Source organism: Pseudophryne corroboree, chromosome 4 (genome assembly GCF_028390025.1).
Source record: "Pseudophryne corroboree isolate aPseCor3 chromosome 4, aPseCor3.hap2, whole genome shotgun sequence".
NCBI lineage: Eukaryota > Metazoa > Chordata > Amphibia > Anura > Myobatrachidae > Pseudophryne > Pseudophryne corroboree.
Window position 1 is genome coordinate 407,849,347 of NC_086447.1, and position 20,967 is coordinate 407,870,313.

The following is a 20,967-nucleotide window of genomic DNA, read 5'->3' on the forward strand; positions in this document are numbered from 1 at the left end:
CACCCGCAGTCCAGTTCCTGATAGTCAGATTGAAGATGTCAGTGTTGAAGTACTGCAGGATGAGGAGGATATGGGTGTTGCTGGCGCTGGGGAGGAAATTGACCAGGAGGATTCTGATGGTGAGGTGGTTTGTTTAAGTCAGGCACCCGGGGAGACACCTGTTGTCCGTGGGAGGAATATGGCCGTTGACATGCCAGGTGAAAATACCAAAAAAATCAGCTCTTCGGTGTGGAGGTATTTCACCAGAAATGCGGACAACAGGTGTCAAGCCGTGTGTTCCCTTTGTCAAGCTGTAATAAGTAGGGGTAAGGACGTTAACCACCTCGGAACATCCTCCCTTATACGTCACCTGCAGCGCATTCATAATAAGTCAGTGACAAGTTCAAAAACTTTGGGTGACAGCGGAAGCAGTCCACTGACCAGTAAATCCCTTCCTCTTGTAACCAAGCTCACGCAAACCACCCCACCAACTCCCTCAGTGTCAATTTCCTCCTTCCCCAGGAATGCCAATAGTCCTGCAGGCCATGTCACTGGCAATTCTGACGAGTCCTCTCCTGCCTGGGATTCCTCCGATGCATCCTTGCGTGTAACGCCTACTGCTGCTGGCGCTGCTGTTGTTGCCGCTGGGAGTCGATGGTCATCCCAGAGGGGAAGTCGTAAGCCCACTTGTACTACTTCCAGTAAGCAATTGACTGTTCAACAGTCCTTTGCGAGGAAGATGAAATATCACAGCAGTCATCCTACTGCAAAGCGGATAACTGAGGCCTTGACAACTATGTTGGTGTTAGACGTGCGTCCGGTATCCGCCGTTAGTTCACAGGGAACTAGACAATTTATTGAGGCAGTGTGCCCCCGTTACCAAATACCATCTAGGTTCCACTTCTCTAGGCAGGCGATACCGAGAATGTACACGGACGTCAGAAAAAGACTCACCAGTGTCCTAAAAAATGCAGTTGTACCCAATGTCCACTTAACCACGGACATGTGGACAAGTGGAGCAGGGCAGGGTCAGGACTATATGACTGTGACAGCCCACTGGGTAGATGTATGGACTCCCGCCGCAAGAACAGCAGCGGCGGCACCAGTAGCAGCATCTCGCAAACGCCAACTCTTTCCTAGGCAGGCTACGCTTTGTATCACCGCTTTCCAGAATACGCACACAGCTGAAAACCTCTTACGGCAACTGAGGAAGATCATCGCGGAATGGCTTACCCCAATTGGACTCTCCTGTGGATTTGTGGCATCGGACAACGCCAGCAATATTGTGTGTGCATTAAATATGGGCAAATTCCAGCACGTCCCATGTTTTGCACATACCTTGAATTTGGTGGTGCAGAATTTTTTAAAAAACGACAGGGGCGTGCAAGAGATGCTGTCGGTGGCCAGAAGAATTGCGGGACACTTTCGGCGTACAGGCACCACGTACAGAAGACTGGAGCACCACCAAAAACTACTGAACCTGCCCTGCCATCATCTGAAGCAAGAAGTGGTAACGAGGTGGAATTCAACCCTCTATATGCTTCAGAGGTTGGAGGAGCAGCAAAAGGCCATTCAAGCCTATACAATTGAGCACAATATAGGAGGTGGAATGCACCTGTCTCAAGTGCAGTGGAGAATGATTTCAACGTTGTGCAAGGTTCTGATGCCCTTTGAACTTGCCACACGTGAAGTCAGTTCAGACACTGCCAGCCTGAGTCAGGTCATTCCCCTCATCAGGCTTTTGCAGAAGAAGCTGGAGGCATTGAAGAAGGAGCTAAAAGGGAGCGATTCCGCTAGGCATGTGGGACTTGTGGATGCAGCCCTTAATTCGCTTAACAAGGATTCACGGGTGGTCAATCTGTTGAAATCAGAGCACTACATTTTGGCCACCGTGCTCGATCCTAGATTTAAAGCCTACCTTGGATCTCTCTTTCCGGCAGACACAAGTCTGCTGGGGTTGAAAGACCTGCTGGTGACAAAATTGTCAAGTCAAGCGGAACGCGACCTGTCAACATCTCCTCCTTCACATTCTCCCGCAACTGGGGGTGCGAGGAAAAGGCTCAGAATTCCGAGCCCACCCGCTGGCGGTGATGCAGGGCAGTCTGGAGCGACTGCTGATGCTGACATCTGGTCCGGACTGAAGGACCTGACAACGATTACGGACATGTCGTCTACTGTCACTGCATATGATTCTCTCAACATTGATAGAATGGTGGAGGATTATATGAGTGACCGCATCCAAGTAGGCACGTCACACAGTCCGTACTTATACTGGCAGGAAAAAGAGGCAATTTGGAGGCCCTTGCACAAACTGGCTTTATTCTACCTAAGTTGCCCTCCCACAAGTGTGTACTCCGAAAGAGTGTTTAGTGCCGCCGCTCACCTTGTCAGCAATCGGCGTACGAGGTTACATCCAGAAAATGTGGAGAAGATGATGTTCATTAAAATGAATTATAATCAATTCCTCCGCGGAGACATTGACCAGCAGCAATTGCCTCCACAAAGTACACAGGGAGCTGAGATGGTGGATTCCAGTGGGGACGAATTGATAATCTGTGAGGAGGGGGATGTACACGGTGATATATCGGAGGGTGAAGATGAGGTGGACATCTTACCTCTGTAGAGCCAGTTTGTGCAAGGAGAGATTAATTGCTTCTTTTTTGGGGGGGGTCCAAACCAACCCGTCATATCAGTCACAGTCGTGTGGCAGACCCTGTCACTGAAATGATGGGTTGGTTAAAGTGTGCATGTCCTGTTTTGTTTATACAACATAAGGGTGGGTGGGAGGGCCCAAGGACAATTCCATCTTGCACCTCTTTTTTCTTTTCTTTTTCTTTGCATCATGTGCTGATTGGGGAGGGTTTTTTGGAAGGGACATCCTGCGTGACACTGCAGTGCCACTCCTAGATGGGCCCGGTGTTTGTGTCGGCCACTAGGGTCGCTAATCTTACTCACACAGTCAGCTACCTCATTGCGCCTCTTTTTTTCTTTGCGTCATGTGCTGTTTGGGGAGGGTTTTTTGGAAGGGACATCCTGCGTGACACTGCAGTGCCACTCCTAGATGGGCCCGGTGTTTGTGTCGGCCACTAGGGTCGCTAATCTTACTCACACAGCTACCTCATTGCGCCTCTTTTTTTCTTTGCGTCATGTGCTGTTTGGGGAGGGTTTTTTGGAAGGGACATCCTGCGTGACACTGCAGTGCCACTCCTAGATGGGCCCGGTGTTTGTGTCGGCCACTAGGGTCGCTAATCTTACTCACACAGCTACCTCATTGCACCTCTTTTTTTCTTTGCGTCATGTGCTGTTTGGGGAGGGTTTTTTGGAAGGGCCATCCTGCGTGACACTGCAGTGCCACTCCTAGATGGGCCCGGTGTTTGTGTCGGCCACTAGGGTCGCTAATCTTACTCACACAGCTACCTCATTGCGCCTCTTTTTTTCTTTGCGTCATGTGCTGTTTGGGGAGGGTTTTTTGGAAGGGACATCCTGCGTGACACTGCAGTGCCACTCCTAGATGGGCCCGGTGTTTGTGTCGGCCACTAGGGTCGCTTATCTTACTCACACAGCGACCTCGGTGCAAATTTTAGGACTAAAAATAATATTGTGAGGTGTGAGGTATTCAGAATAGACTGAAAATGAGTGTAAATTATGGTTTTTGAGGTTAATAATACTTTGGGATCAAAATGACCCCCAAATTCTATGATTTAAGCTGTTTTTTAGTGTTTTTTGAAAAAAACACCCGAATCCAAAACACACCCGAATCCGACAAAAAAAATTCGGTGAGGTTTTGCCAAAACGCGTTCGAACCCAAAACACGGCCGCGGAACCGAACCCAAAACCAAAACACAAAACCCGAAAAATTTCAGGCGCTCATCTCTAATATAGGTCCCTGCAGCCACAGCATCACACTCACCAACTAGTTAACCCTGGCCGGGGTTCCCTGAAGGAGTGCTACTACAAGTAACAGCAAGCCTCCCCGCATGCTGGTACTTCGAGAATCACAAGTACTAGCATGCGGGTCCTTAAAGGGCTCCGCTGGTACCTGTAGTTCCACAGTAAAATAAATATAAAAAAAACCTCAGGACATTCACACCGTCGAAGTAAAATTTTATTAAAACATGCATGCACACTTACACACACACATACTTACCTAGTGTCCCATGGACCCCCTCGGTCCCTGTGTTAAGTAGAGTACACGGGTACCTGTAAATAAAAAATGTTATACTCACCTAATCCTATGTAGATTGGTCCTCATCGTTCCAAGTAGGCATCCTGGGGATTAAAAACAACAAACTGCCAATAACCCGAACCAGCAGACATGTAGAAGTGTATGTTTACACATACTCTTCTACGCAAATGGGGTCTCTCCACATGACTAATATCATTAGAGTGACCCCCCCAGCCAATCAGGAGCCACTGCCATAGCAGCAGATTCCTGTTTGGCTTTGTACTCCCAGGGCACAGCCAATCGTGACTTGCCCATAGTAATGAATGGAAATGCTGTGCTCCATTCATTACTATGCTGGGAACCAATGAATTGCTGAAACCGCAAGGGTCAGCCCCAATTGACCTTGTGGTTAGAGGGGAAACCATTCATACTGAATCCGTACAACATGTCTATCAGATCCAGCCAGGAAAAGGTGGGGTTACACAGGTGGTGTGGTGAGGCACACACCCATGCATCCATATATATAGTTATTTACATATATAGCCAGTGGTGGCAGTGGAGTATATACTGTGCTCAGTGGTTGTGAGACAGTGTATGTGCAGGGTCTTCTGCTGTATTGCACAGTCTTCATTCAGGAGATGCTCAGGGGCACGTCCTCTCCTGTGCAGAATGGAGTAGGAAGCAATAAGTTATGACTTGTCACAGTTTCTTTGCTTTATTAGATGATGTATTAAAGGCATGCAGATATAAAGAAGACAGTAGCTTTTAGTTTAACCACTTCTCAGGATGAATGAAGCATTGATTCAGTGAGCTGTAAGGGTGCCTACAAATTTGTCCACGCCTGTATATAAATTAGAGGTCATAGGGCCTTATTCAGGTTTGTTAACGAACCAAAAAAGTTAGCAGTTGGGCAAAACAATGTAGCACTGCATGTGGGGAAGATTTCTACATCTAAATCTCTCTTCACATGTTACATCTGCCCAGGGGCGGATTGGGAACAAAAAGCGGCCCTGGAAAAATTTGTACTAGTGGCCCCACATGGGCAGCACCAGAGATGTACGGTCTAGCCATGGGCCATGGCAGCAGCACCCTCCCCCCAAGACTTTCCAGATAGTGGGCATGTCCAGCATCAAGGGGGAGGTTAAAAAGAAATAAAATTAAATATTATGAGCACATTATATGATACACCTTCAGAATTTAGGAAACTACATAATTCTTTAGAAAGATGTATTTTCTTGCTTATTACACCAACCATATCCCAATTACTATTCACTCAATCTTATATGTCAGCCAAGCAGGCAGACAGAGCATACACTAGATCCTCTGCAATCACAGGATAAGTGGCAAAGCAATTTTCACATATGCAAATTATTTTGCATCTTATTCATTATGTCTATAAAAAGGGACCACATGTCCTCAAACAAAAACAGGCCCCACTGGTGTATCGGCCCACCGGGAATCTTCCCTGTAAACCCTATGGGCAATCCGCCTCTGCATCTGCCCCACCTGCAGTGCAACATGGTTTTGTCCTATTGCTACATTTTTTTCTAACAACAATATGGAATAACCTCCTAAAGGCCCATATAGACGGGCCGATGCAGGAGAGAGGTGTGCTGAGCGAACCGCTCAGCACACCTCTCCCGCCGCTCAGCACATCGCGATCTGTGCTGAGCGTGCGGGGGGAGACGGTGGGGGCGCTCACTTAACCCAGCGGGTGAAGTGAGCGACCCGATAGATTGGCCTGCATGCAGGCCAATCTAGCACCAGCGATAGCGATGCGCGGGGCTGCTCATCGCTATCGCTGTTAGGCTACACACGGAGCGATCTTGCTGAAAATCCAAGCAATCTAGTCAGATTGCTTAGATTATCGCTCCGTGTGTACCCCCCTTTAGTGTCCTAGGTACTTAGGATTAGTATTTTTCTCACAAAGGAATTAGTATAAAGTTGCATAACAATGCGTGGTGCAAGACAAAGCACGAGGTAACTTGTATCAGTCTTCCCATCTTTTCCATTTTTTTCTCAGATTATTGACTTAAAGTCACACACAAAAGTAAGACCCATTGGACACTATTTAGTAAGGCTTGGAAATTCTGCTAAACAGCAGGATTTACAATCCTTTTGCTCACATGCTGCGTGCTGCCCATCGCAGGGAAAGGTCATCTAGCATGCAGCCCACCCACTGCAATCGCCCTGAAATTGCGATTGTACTGCAATTTTAGTGTGATCGCTGAAATTGTGGATGGCTCCTGCCGGCACAGCCTAGTCCTCCTGCGACAGCTGGAGTCCCACCACTATTCTTTTAATTGGAGCAGCTGCATGTCACGCAGCGTGCCCAATCATGCCCATGCCACGGCCCGCCATTTGGAAAATGCTGCCCCCATTTCCCTGTTGATGCCCCCGCAACACTCTGTCTTTGCCTTGGAAACGTAGCATTGCCACCCCCCACCTGCCCCGCGAACAACTCTGCCTGTCAATCAGGCAGAGGCGTTCGCATTTACTGTTGGTCACCCTGCACATGCACCCGCAGGGCAAACGTAATAATAATAATAAAAAATAATAACAACAACAAAAATATATTCTTGAAGATATGTAATTGACCAGATTCATTTTTAGCAGTAAATCATACAATTTTATATGGAACCTGAGCAAGTAGTAAATTGCTTGCTTACTAGATGGAAGACAGTTGTTAGGTATTCAGCCTTATTAATTATTCCTGCATAATTTAATTAATATTTTAGCTTTAAATCAATGTTATAATTCTTGTACTCACAACATCCTCCTATAAATAATTCAGTAACTGCTAAACAAACTTGTTTGTTTCTTAATGGCATTAATTAGCTTAGGCATTCTGCTACACAGATGAACGTACGCAGCAGCTGTGTAATAACATGCTAATGCCTCAGTAGGTATCTTCTGTACATAGGCACCTCCTGCCAGCTTCTCTGATCCACTGCTGTGTCTGAAGATGCAACATCAGATCATCTGCGTAACCATTGGTCATCTGAGTTACTCTCAGGATACTCAGGATGGCTGGTGTTTTCACACTGCTGGGTCCAGTGAAGATGCATCCAAGGAGAGAGCGACTGGCCACTATGCCCAGAAAACAGGGCCAGCATATTCCCTCTATCTAAAACACTGGGCTTCGCTGCCCTTTCTCTACCCTAAGTGGCTGCAGCATGTCAGTCATGATGTGGCTTTGTGGGCGCTGTGACCATCATCGCAGAGACAGATCTGCACTTGTGCAATGCACAGATTGCCTAACATCGGAGCTGTACGTAAGCCATCCCTGAAAAATGCCCATTCAGTACATAAATACTGTCTCCCGTCAGTGGTAACTAATTGATTTATTCTGACACTGTTCACCCATCATGATTGGTTTGAGTCTCTATGCTTTTCATACTTTTAATACATAGTATCTAAGATTCAAAACCTTCTTTTCGACAACCATTCAATTTTTTTCACATTGCATCTTTATTCCTGTCCTTTACAGCGTGCTGTGCTCATTACTATTCATGATATCTCCTCACTCCTTTGCCTCCAATATATAAATTTTAACCCAAGCGCTTTTCTAGTTTTACTATGATCCTGGTTTTCTTGCCAAAGGTCAAACTAATGCAAGCATTCTGTTATCTCCTCCTTACACTTGTAACCTAAACAACCTTGTAAGTAACACTATTCACCCCACTACTTCTTCCTGTATTGCCTGTGCTCTGTGTAATAACTGCTCAGTATCCATGAGCACGTAGCCATGATTTATTTATATCTAACTAGATTTCACAGATACATGGCTCATTTCCTCTGACACTCCATCCCCTGCTGAGCTATCCTATGGAGGACTTCAGCTCAGCCTGAAACCTAGGTCTGGGGAAAAACAAGATAGTGGAGAGCTATTTTATCATCTGATCACAATTCCTTCGAGCCCACCAATACAGTTTATTTACTCTCCTTTGTCGCATTCAAGTTTTAATGTGTACAGATTTACTGGACCTTAGTGAATTTCAGAAATCTCATTTCTACAGCAGGACCTGCTTTTCAGTCTCTGACATATCAAAGGGTCTATGTACTAAGCCTTGAAAAGAGATAAAGTGGTCGGAGATAAAAGGGGGATGTATTATAGCAGCATGGATTGTGCCGCTATAGCACTTCCTGCTTCGCCTCATTACCAAGGTGAAACAGGAAGGAACATTGACAAGATGTATCATCATAATGTCTACTGGAGCTGGGATTGAAAACTCCCCGCTCTAGCGATTCCCGCAAAGCACACAGCGCATCAGCATAGTGCTGATGCGCCGGCTCCAGTGCGCTTATGTAAGATCTAGATACTATCGTGAGATCTCACATGCAGCCCGGAGCTGGTACCCGCCACAGCCAGGGACAGCACTGTCCCTGCTGTGGAGATAGGGCACCAACACCTGCAGCTGTCAAAATTGATAGCTGTAGGTGTCGGAACGGTCATTGCAACAGACCATTCTTACATTGCCCTGCACGTTAGCGTGCTATCTTTTACATAGCAGCGCCTGTAACTGAGCACACAAAAATGTGCTTCAACAGTTTTGCTGTTAGATCCTACTAAAATTGTGACAAAGCATTCTGGAATGTGTAGTTCTACAGTAGTTGGAGTAATGTAGTTCTCCTACTGTAACCCCGGTGTATGGGGTGTAGAGAGGTCCATGTGGTGGTGGCCACACCCATACAGCACTATCAGTTTATCCCAATAGACCCTTGATCATTTTCAGGTCCAGGCCCATGTGACCCATAATCCAGCCCTGTTGCTTTGGATACTATCACCAATATAAGTCCTTCCATGGAAAAATATATTCTAAAGAAGACTATATTTGTGCCTTACAATAGCTTAGGAATTCTCTCACTTCTGTTAAATAGACTCTCATGTTCTCTCTGCATACAGTCCTACAATGCAATATTTTAATCACACATTTTTCCATTTATCTTTTCTACCTCATATTGTCTGCATTAAGCCAGAGGACTAGGCATAAAAAGACACACATAAAATGCTAAAGAATACACTGAATAATCTGTAATATTATGTTGGGAGATAAATGTTGCTGTTTATAAGGTTTTTATCTGCAAAACCTTTAATAAGACAAACTAAAAAAAAACAGAAAAGAAAAACAATGATAATATTAGTGGAGTTGTTTTGATTCAACATATAGTGTCTTGTTATAATGACTCGCTCCAATTTATTCTCATGTTACTGTATTTTGGATTATTTTTTTACAATACTGTTTATTCCTCAACATGCACAGATCCAAAATTGTTGATTATATTGCACCTACAAATCTGAATATAGCTTACACTCTTATTTACTGTATACATAGCAAGAATTTAGCTGAATAGAATCTTTTTTTTTTTTTTTTTTATAACTCTAGTGACACTTTCCTATCTTCCTTTAAAGCTATCATAAAAACCCTCTTAAACCCTCTCGGATCCTCCAGCCATTGCCAGTCTCAATACATTCCTTCTCATCTAAACTATTTGGAAACAATGTTGGTTTGGATAATTCTCCTATATGTCCCTACTAGACCTTTCCACTTTTATTACTCCACAGAAACATCCCACACTCAAATAACATTCAAATATATATATTTGGATTTATTGGATTCTTTTTCTGACTGGCTTTCTCTTTCATGTTCTTTTTTAGTTTAAAGTTGAAAATTAATCAAGCTAAAATTTTCTTCCTTTTAAAAATGTCGCTAACTACATCCTAATATCTCTAGTTCTCTAATTACTGCTTAGGAGTCTTTTTTTTTTTTTTTACTTGCCCACTTATTCACTTCTCCCATTCATGCACTAAAAATCTGATGCTGTCTTTACTGTAGTTTAAAAATATATGCCAGCCATCCCTTTCTCTGCATCTGCGCATGTCCTGGTACTGGCACCCGCTAGATATATTGCACAGGTGCTGAGACCCAGGGCTGGCTGCAGGCCCGGTGCTACCCACTCAGCAAGGTCCTGCAAAGCAGGGAGGCGCCGGGTCGGAGAGGTGCTCTCCCCGCTCTGCGACCTTACTGATGCTGTTGCTGCCGGCTGCCAGTGCCTGTCACTCTGACAGACAGCAGCGGCGCTGGCAGCATGAAGACCAGCTCCCCCTCCTTGCCTCTTTACTAACGGCCAGGGGCATCGGAACGGTGGGTGGGCAAGGGGGCAGCGGGGAGGAGCGATCAGGGCCGGCCAGCATCTGCGTATGGCACCGTCTCCCACCGCAGCTGCGCTTAGTCTCACCCGCGGTATCTGCTGCCTTCGTGCGCCTCCTGCTGCATGCCTCTCCAGTGTCCCGGTGTCTGTCCCCTCTGCTCCGCTTCCGCCTTCTCCCCCCCACCTCTTCCTAGGCAAAAGCAATCCATCGTGAATGGCCAGTGCCTGTAAACAGTGCGGCGCAGTTCTCAGTGATCGGCAGCTTTGGCCTGATCACCTCCTTGTCTGGTGCACGCTGCTCCTGGGAGTCTTTTGTGTCCTCTGCTCTGCTCCCCTCACCCAGCCATGGCCAGCGCCTACTGCAATAAGTGCAGGGACAGCCACAGGGGAGAGGAGGAGGAGGAGCAGCACCACGGCGTTGGGCGACGGCATGTGGCTCAACACATGGCTGTCCGCTCACCCATCTGCAGCAGCCTGCCTGAGTCCCTGGCCCTGATGCGACACATCACCCAGGCAGTCCTGGACCTGGACCCTAGCAGCAGGGCCATCTGCAGCCTGAAAGAGCTCACTATCAACAGGGAAAGGATATCTGCCGGGGTGAGTGGCTGACGTCCTCACCTCCCTCTCTCATCCTCCCTCTCTTTCTCTCTCATCCTCACCTCTCTCTCTCTCTTGTCACCTCTCTGTGGGCGGGATGTACTAACCTCCGCCGCCGTGTTAATTGCCGTTTTCACTGGGATCTGAGTAGTCATCGCCCCGCGGCCCCTTAGGTCCCCATCTGCTTTCTCTTCTCCCTCCTCATCACCACCGCGGCCACTACAGAGTTCTCCTATCGCCATTGCACTCGGTCTGTGCTGCACTGCGCTCCCCCTGGCCATCTTTGCATACGCACTTTGTCACAGCTTTCCGCAGCTTTGTCACAGCTTTGTCATCACCCTCCCCCTAACTCCCCCCAGCGTCACAGCCCTCACCCTCCCTGTAACTCCCCCCTCAGTGCCCCTACCCTTACCGTCCCTGTAGCATCCCCTCCAAGGTGCCCTCACCCTCCCTCTAACTCCCTCCTTAGCATCCCTGCCCTCACCCTCCCTGTAACTCCCCCCTCAGTGCCCCTACCCTTACCATCCCTGTACCTCCCTCCTCAAGATGCCCTCACCCTCCCTGTAACTCCCCCCTCAGTGCCCCTACCCTCACCCTCCCTGTAACTCCCCCCTCAGCGCCCCTACCCTCACCCTCCCTGTAACTCCCCCCTCAGCGCACCTACCCTCACCCTCCCTGTAACTCCCCCCTCAGCGCCCCTACCCTCACCCTCCCTGTAACTCCCCCCTCAGTGCCTCTGCCCTCACCCTCCCTGTAGCTCCCCCCTCAGGGTGCCCTCACCCTTCATTTAACTCCCCCCTCAGTGCCCCTGCCTTCAACCTCCCTTTAACACCCCGTCTGCACCCATGCTCTCACTCTACCTCTAACTCACCTGTCAGCGCCCCTGCCTTCACCTTCCCTCTAACTCCCCATCAGCGTAATCTCGGAGCTGTTGAATTTTCCCCCTGCCTATTCAGTTTCGGGCCGTTTTCGCCCATTTTTAAGGCATTTTCACCAATGCCTTTTCACCTTTTTTTGTGTGAAAAGGCATTGGCGAAAAATGCCTCAAAATCATCACCGGCGCAGGTGAGAAAATATGTTAATTCGCCAATCCACATTTTTTTGCTCCTGCTAAATTTTTCGCCTAGGCAAAAAAAACGGCCCTGCTATTGAATAGGGTGAATCCACATTCGCCTTAAAAATGGCAACAAGTCCTGTTTTTTCACCTATGCGAAAAAAGCCGACCTACTTGAGTAACCCCCTATGTCATGTCATATGAATCATTGGGACTACGTGCAGTATAATGTGAATAAGATTGTGCTACAGTGTGGCGTAATTTGAATTGGAGCAACTATTGTGCGGTGCTATTGTGTATCCACACTCCTTCCTTGTGAGACCACACCCCTCTTTTGTGATGGACGCTGTCCCTTTCTAAGTTAACTGAGGGAGGGCGCAATTTCATAGTTTGCAGGAGGGCGCCAAACACCCTAGCACCGGCCCTGGCTGGCTGTCTCCTCTCTGAGCTTGAGAGTAGCGGCATCCCCCCCTACTAAACGTAAGTAGGTGCTGCTGCTGGTTATTATGTTGTTATAACATTTTTTTATGATTAATAGAATATAAAAAAAAAATATGTAGACTGTACAATGGATTAAATTTAAAATAGTTTTTATATTATTGTTATTCTAAAATTACATTATTTTGGATGGTGTCTACTTATACAACCATGGAAAATTTTAATTTGCTTAAGGATAGTAAAACAATAGTAAAAGAAACATTTTCTTTTAACTTTTTAATTGCTTTTTCATTGTCTGTTTTACTTTGCAATAATACTGTTGTGTAAGCATTCATTCATTCACATTTTCATGCATGATGTAATCACATGTAAATGTAATCAGAGCCAGATTTTTTAGAGTAAATTGCTTACACACAAATTAGTTTTATTAATACTGTACATGGGAATTGCTCTAAGCACAAAGGAATTTTCTGTGGCAAAAGTGTGGCATAATTAATTAATAATTCCCTCAGAATAGGGTGTTCAACTAGTACTCTGTTGTCTTGGGAATTGCATCTTTAAAAGTTAAGTATGTTTTAATTTGCTTTTATGTTTCTTTCAGTATATTTTTCTAGATCCCCTGGTAATCTGCCCCAATTAAAGCATGCAGTTATATTCATTAAAAAAAAAATATTTCCTGATTGTATTTTTTCCTTACCTAAATTAAAATATTTCATTAAAATAACAGGCTGTGGTTACCAATATGTTTAATATACTTAAATGATGCACTCTTTTATGATGTTATCTATATGATATATTAATATGCTGATAAAACATGAAAACATCATGTCTATTGGACCTAATGTACATGCCGTCAAAATTGAGTGAAATTATAAATCTGGTGCACTCTGCCCAGCTGACACCCAGTAGCGGATCTTGCCACGGGCAAGCAGGACTTTTGCCCGGGGCGCCGCCTTCCGGAGGGCACCGCACCGTGGCAAGATCCGCCACTGCTGCCCGCTGTGTCCCCCGTCCGCCTCCGCTGCCCGGCCCGCTGTGTCCCCGCCTCCTGTGAAGGGAACTGGACGCTACGCATCTAGTTTCCCTTCGTGGAGAGTACCTTTGCTGAGCGGTGCGCGATGACGACATCGCGCACCTCACAGCAAAGGTCCTCTCCACGAAGGGAACTAGACGCTACGCGTCTAGTTTCCCTTCGTGGAGAGGACCTTTTGCTGTGCGGTGCGCGATGACGTCATCGTGCACCGCTCAGCATTCAAGCGGCGCTAGTAATGTACAGGGGGCGTAACTGACCACGCCCCCTGTATTAGGCCACGCCCCATTTCCTGCCTGGGGCGCAGAGCGGCCTTGAACCGGCCTTGAACTGGCCCTGCTGACACCCTATTCCTTACATGCCCCATAAATCAATAAGTTGCTGTAACTAGACATTTTAAATTTCCTGCGTAAACAGCATATTCTTCTAAAATTCATGTCTGCACATATTAATAATAGGGCAGGTACAAATATGTGTAGTAGACATGGTTGAGAGTATAAACATCCCATGTATTGGTTGGTTCATTCTCAATGTGTACCTGTGAAACATTCTTTGAAGCTGGCATATTTCCACACACAATAGCACACACTATTTTTCTTTTAAAAAACATCAGTTTTGATTCTCAATAAGAAACAAGAATATATAAACAAGTATGTTTAATAATGCACTGCTCAAAAAAAATAAAGGGAACACTTAAACAACACAATGTAACTCCAAGTCAATCACACTTCTGTGAAATCAAACTGTCCACTTAGGAAGCAACACTGATTGACAATCAATTTCACATGCTGTTGTGCAAATGGAATAGACAACAGGTGGAAATTATAGGCAATTAGCAAGACACCACCAATAAAGGAGTTGTTCTGCAGGTGGTGACCACAGACCACTTCTCAGCTCCTATGCTTTCTGGCTGATGTTTTGGTCACTTTTGAAAGCTGGCGGTGCTTTCACTCTAGTGGTAGCATGAGACGGAGTCTACAACCCACACAAGTGGCTCAGGTAGTGTAGCTCATCCAGGATGACACATCAATGCGAGCTGTGGCAAGAAGGTTTTCTGTGTCTGTCAGCGTAGTGTCCAGAGCATGGAGGCGCTACCAGGAGACAGGCCAGTACATCAGGAGGCATGGAGGAGGCCATAGGAGGGCAACAACCCAGCAGCAGGACCGCTACCTACGCCTTTGTGCAAGGAAGAACAGGAGGAGCACTGCCAGAGCACGGCAAAATTACCTCCAGCAAGCCACAAATGTGCATGTGTCTACTCAAACAATCAGAAACAGACTCCATGAGGGTGGTATGAGGGCCTGACGTCCACAGGTGGGGGTTGTGCTTACAGCCCAAAACCGTGCAGGACGTTTGGCATTTGCCAGAGAACACCAAGATTGGCAAATTCACCACTGGTGCCCTGTGCTCTTCAGAGATGAAAGCAGGTTCTCACTGAGCACATGTGACAGACGTGACAGAGTCTGGAGTTGCCAAGGAGAACGTTCTGCTGCCTGCAACATCCTCCAGCATGACCGGTTTGGCAGTGGGTCAGTAATGGTGTGGGGTGGCATTTCTTTGGGGGTCCGCACAGCCCTCCATGTGCTTGCCAGAGGTAGCCTGACTGCCATTAGGTACCGAGATGAGATCCTCAGACCCCTTGTGAGACCATATGCTTGTGCGGTTGGCCCTGGGTTCCTCCTAATGCAAGACAATGTTAGACCTCATGTGGCTGGAGTGTGTCAGCAGTTCCTGCAAGATGAAGGCATTGATGCTATGGACTAGCCCGCCCGTTCCCCAGACCTGAATCCAATTGAGCACATCTGGGACATCATGTCTCGCTCCATCCACCAACGCCACTTTGCACCACAGACTGTCCAGGAGTTGGTGGATGCTTTAGTCCAGGTCTGGGAGGAGATCCCTCAGGAGACCATCCGCCAACTCATCAGGAGCATGCCCAGGCATTGTAGGGAGGTCATACAGGCATGTGGAGGCCACACACACTACTGAGCCTCATTTTGACTTGTTTTAGGGACATTACATCAAAGTTGGATCAGCCTGTAGTGTGTTTTTCCACTTTAATTTTGAGTGTGACTCCAAATCCAGACCACCTTGGTTTAATAAATTTGATTTCCATTGATAATTTTTGTGTGATTTTGTTGTCGGCACATTCAACTATGTAAAGAACAAAGTATTTAATAAGAATATTTCATTCATTCAGATCTAGGATTTGTTATTTTAGTGTTCCCTTTATTTTTTTGAGCAGTGTACATTTCAATAAATAAAGATAAATAAAAAAAGAAAATAGACATTTATGATCAGAACAGGATAGCATTTATTTAATGGCGAAAGCCAAAACTGAGGGTACAGTAAAAACAAAAACACAAAACCACTGACATGCCAGCATAATGTGTACTATATCTGAGGTATCACAAAAGATTAAGAGAAAATAAGTCAGCTGTGGTACTACAAACAGGGGCACTAGACTGAGAATATAGGAAGAATGGAAAGAAAAGAAAAAGAAAGCGAAGGAAAGAGGAGGAAGGAGAGTATCCAAATTACGTAAATAAGATGACATACAGTGATAAAAACAGTAAAACAGCATATTGAGTTGGTGTGTTGATGCCAAACACTTGCCTTCAAATTCCTAGGAACAGGGGACATAACTATATTCAGGACAAAAATACAGGTTGGGAAAACAAATTAATAGCCAGCAGCGACTATTAAGGCACTAAAACTGATTAAGCCAAAAAAAGTGAAAATACACCAGGTGCTAATAAAAATCATTCTTGTTAAACCTAATCGTCCAATACCAATTTAAAAGTAATTTTAATAAGCAGCAGGAAAGCCCTGACTTGGGGTTAACAAGTCAAATCATGCACCAGAATCTCCAGGTGCATACATCCAACATACTCAAACGAATACCCTCCTGCGCTATATTTAAGGTACGATATGGCTGAAAGTCCAATAAATTCAAACTTTATTATAGAAAAGAGAATTATTTTACTATTGTTAAACTTGGCCGGTCTTAAAAATTTATAAAATACAGTCACATGCAATACATTAAATGACTCTAAGGAGGTGGATCCAAACAAACTCTGTGCACAGAAGTGTATATTAATAATAAGATTAAAACTCAGTCTGTGGACCCAAGTTCGCTTATATATTCCATAAAATCAATGGCGATTTGGTTTAAACACCATACATCAATTGGGTTCCAAAACAGTTACTTTGTATCATAGTTCCTCAGTATCTTGCCACTCAGCAGTTAAATAAATAAATTAATGAATAAATAAATAGCCCTGAGAAATAGCCATCAACTCTGAGTGAAGAGGTTCATTGTCAACTTATACATTAGGCTATCTTATAGTGGAATTGCCTTAAGAAGACTGAATAATTGTCCTGAAAGCCTTTGCTCTATACAGTTTTGTTTTGACCGGGGGAACGGATATTTTTCAAACCTGTCAATACCGCTACAAAAGTGGGTAGAACTTTTTTTTTTTATCTTTAAAAAACAGGTAAATATGCTATATAATAGGTAATGTGGTTTTGTTTTGCTGAGCATTCTGCTTTCAAATAAAAATATGCAAAGGCCAAGATAAACATGGGGGCTAATTGATCTACAGTTCGAAGTCCATTGAGAAATAGGTATATTACCTTATATAAACAACTTTTGTAAATGCCAAAAGGGCTAGCTTTAGTATACATGCTATGCTGGGGATGGAGTAGAAGGAACTAGTAGTGAACTGTCCATTAGGCACATGCCACGATGTTCCTAGGGGTACCACTTGTTGGGGGTGGTACCTGGATGCTTACTTTAGTCCTGTCAGTCTGGAATTTGCCAGTAAATATTTCCACTCTACTGTGCCAAACTCCAACTTGAGAGGAGTATAAACAGGTAGGACATGCATAGGCTACCCCTGTAATCTGTCACACTTAGTAAATATATATACATAATTAAAAAAAATCATTTTTCCTTTACAACCCAGGAGAACACCTCAGTGTATCCTAGTAATATACCACCAAATTATTAAGGTAATTGTTAACATTTTGAAGTACTGTAGTTGGACATTAAAGTTGTTATATTAGCACTGGAATATTATATTGGTAAAAAAATAGATTATTGACTATAAGTATTTTTCCATTTACAAAGGTTTCATTTACATGCAAAAGAGCCAAATATAGGTATTCTCTTCAGACTAAAATCTACCCTCACCCAAACAAGTTAAATTAAATAGAATTATTATTTTATAGTATTTGTTTAATAGAACAAGACATATACAGATTTCTAACCAGTGGTGCAAGTATTTATGTCTTACTGGTACTCCCCATAGAATCTGTGCGCACAGCTGTGAAAAATGAGTGCGGCCTCACGTAATGGTGTTATGTCTGCATGACCGCTCTCTGTTTCTCATCACTCTGTGGACATGTCCAGCACTCCAGGTGCTACTGTGCTACCCCCAGTCACTCACAGCCCAGGGCCTATCACTCCACTGAGCACTGTAACTCACGTGGTGGTGATGCTGACAGTACAGTGACAGACTGGGGCCACTTTTTGGCACTGGCATTTGTGTGTGCATGCGTGCAAGGGGGCATGTGGAACCTGTTCACGGGGATGTGCCACAAGTCAGGGAGGCATGGACTTGCAACATGCCCTCATATTTCTTTGAAGTGGGCAGTTCAGGAGTGAGGTACACTGCTCACGACGGCGTGCCGCAAGTCAGAATTTGCTGTGCTATATAAGAAACTGTTAAAAAAAAAAATATTCCTAAAAATCAACTTTTCATTTTTTCAACATTTACTTATATCCAGAGTGTACTATATTGTAGTTAACTTCAGAACAGGTTTAAAAACAAAGCAATGACGCATTCATTATGTGGGACTTATTTCTTTCACAATAGCTTCTACAGTGAATTTGTTTGCACAATGTTCAGTGCTAAAACATGTACCTCTGAGGACAATAATGTATAATAATTCTTTGTTATTGTTCTTACAGTGTGCCCTGTTCTAAGAATACATGGATCTGAAACTAGACAAGTTTATAAAGAAAATCTGGACATGTCAGGTATGTTTTAATATATTAATTATTATTAGTGACACTTAACATTCAAGGTATATTTTGTCAGGCTATAAAAACTAATATAATTAGAATACACAAGGTAAAATACAGCAAATTCCAGTAAGAAAAGCCACAAACTGGTCTATTTTGCCTCACGTCATTGTGACACACAGTAACACCCCATTTATGCAATTATCATAGACTTTCCTGACTCAATATTTGTGAGTCTTGACTATGTTAAAGTTACTTCATTTATAAAATATAATATTACATTTGAACTTTTTTTATTTGTCTTGTAACAAAAATATATCAGCAGCTCCTGCTACAAACTGCTCTCACTGTGAGGCTGACTTTCAGTCAACATATATTATTAGCTAATAGCTTTCATGTTTTTGACCCGCACTAAGGCAGAGATAGGCTTTACAAAACCTTCTACACAGAACAAGTGGAGCTGTTGCCCATGGCAGCCAATCAGATTTTAGATATAATTTTCTAGACTATTCTATATAAATGAATTGAGAGAGTTTTAATAACAGTACTATCACAAGAAAGTGCACAGAAGATAAATATATAAATAATCATTTAATTACAATTAAAATACACATATAACAATATCAATATATTAGTGTACAAACTAGAGATGTGCACCGGATATTTTTCAGGGTTTTGTGTTTTGGTTTTGGATTCGGTTCCGCGGCCGTGTTTTGGATTCGGACGCATTTTGGCAAAACCTCCCTGAAAATGTTTTGGCGGATTCGGGTGTGTTTTGAATTCGGGTGTTTTTTTTTTTAAAAAAACCCTCAAAAACAGCTTAAATCATAGAATTTGGGGGTAATTTTGATCCTATAGTATAATTAACCTCAATAACCACAATTTCCACTCATTTCCAGTCTATTCTGAACACCTCACACCTCACAATACTATTTTTAGTCCTAAAATTTGCACCGAGGTTGCTGGATGACTAAGCAAAATGACCCAAGAGGGCGGCACAAACACCTGGCCCATCTAGGAGTGGCACTGCAGTGTCAGACAGGATGGCACTTAAAAAAATTGGCCCCAAACAGCACATGATGCAAAGAAAAGAGAAAAAGAGGCGCACTGTGGTCGCTGGACGGCTAAGCTAAGTGACACAAACACCTCAATATCACTGGAATTATTAGTTCTAATCAATGGTATTATTGGTCCAAATCACTGGAAGAAAATGGAATGGATGGATACTTGCAGTGACACAGAGCTGCAAGATACAGCAATGGCCTACTGTACAGCTATATACTTAGTCACCAAAATGCTGCACTGTAATACTAGAAGCTATAGAAAAGTATATGTATTATTGTATAGATCAGTACAGACAGAGCGGTGTAACTGTGACCCATGTGTCCTGACAAGCAGTATAGAAGCTATAGAAAATAAGAAAAGTATATATATATTATTGTATATATCAGTACAGACAGAGCGGTGTAAATGTGACACATGTCCTGACAAGCAGTATAGAAGCTATAGAAAAGTATATATATTACTGTATATCAGTAGTAGTACAGAGCGGTGTAACTGTGACACATGTGTGTCCTGACAAGCAGTATAGAAGCTATAGAAAAGTATATATATTACTGTATATATCAGTACAGAGCAGTGTAACTGTGACCATGTGTCCTGAAAAGCAGTATAGAAGTTATAGAAAATGATTTAAAATTATTGTATATATCAGTACAGAGCAGTGTAACTGTGACATGTGTGTCCTGACACGCAGTATAGAAGCTATAGAAAATGATTTAAAATTATTGTATATATCAGTACAGAGCGGTGTAACTGTGACATGTGTGTCCTGACACGCAGTATAGAAGCTATAGAAAATGATTTAAAATTATTGTATATATCAGTACAGAGCGGTGTAACTGTGACACATGTGTGTCCTGACAAGCAGTATAGAAGCTATAGAAAATTATTTAAAATTATTGTATATATCAGTACAGAGTGGTGTAACTGTGACATGTGTCCTGACAAGCAGTATAGAAGCTATAGAAAATGATTTAAAATGATTGTATATAATTCAGTACAGAGCAGTGTAACTGTGACACGTGTGTCCTGACAAGCAGTATAGAAGCTATAGAAAATTATTTAAAATGATTGTATATAATTCAGTACAGAGTGGTGTAACTGTGACACGTGTGTCCTGACAAGCAGTATAGAAGTTATAGAAAAGTATATATATTACTGTATATCAGTAGTAGTAGTACAGAGCGGTGTAACTGGGACATTTGTGTCCTGACAAGCAGTATAGAAGCTATAGAAAATTATTTAAAATGATTGTATATATCAGTACAGAGTGGTGTAACTGTGACATGTGTCCTGACGAGCAGTATAGAAGCTATAGAAAATGATTTAAAATTATTGTATATAATTCAGTACAGAGTGGTGTAACTGTGACACATGTGTGTCCTGACAAGCAGTATAGAAGTTATAGAAAAGTATATATATTATTGTATATATCAGTACAGAGCGGTGTAACTGTTACC

The 20,967-nt window shown here is 43.8% G+C and overlaps 1 protein-coding gene and 1 long non-coding RNA gene across 8 annotated transcripts in view; one reads left to right on the plus strand and one right to left on the minus strand.

Moving 5' to 3' along the window:
* COL19A1 (collagen type XIX alpha 1 chain) overlaps positions 1 to 20,967 on the plus strand; it is a 1,277,374-nt gene that overhangs the window by 127,087 nt on the left and 1,129,320 nt on the right. For all 7 annotated transcript variants that reach the window (XM_063916766.1, XM_063916758.1, XM_063916759.1 and 4 more), the window contains one exon: positions 18,392 to 18,460. In XM_063916766.1, coding sequence (XP_063772836.1) covers positions 18,392 to 18,460 — 69 coding nt within the window. The remainder of the gene's footprint in view (positions 1 to 18,391; positions 18,461 to 20,967) is intronic.
* LOC134909657 (uncharacterized) overlaps positions 1 to 20,967 on the minus strand; it is a 145,040-nt gene that overhangs the window by 98,311 nt on the left and 25,762 nt on the right. The window lies entirely within an intron of this gene.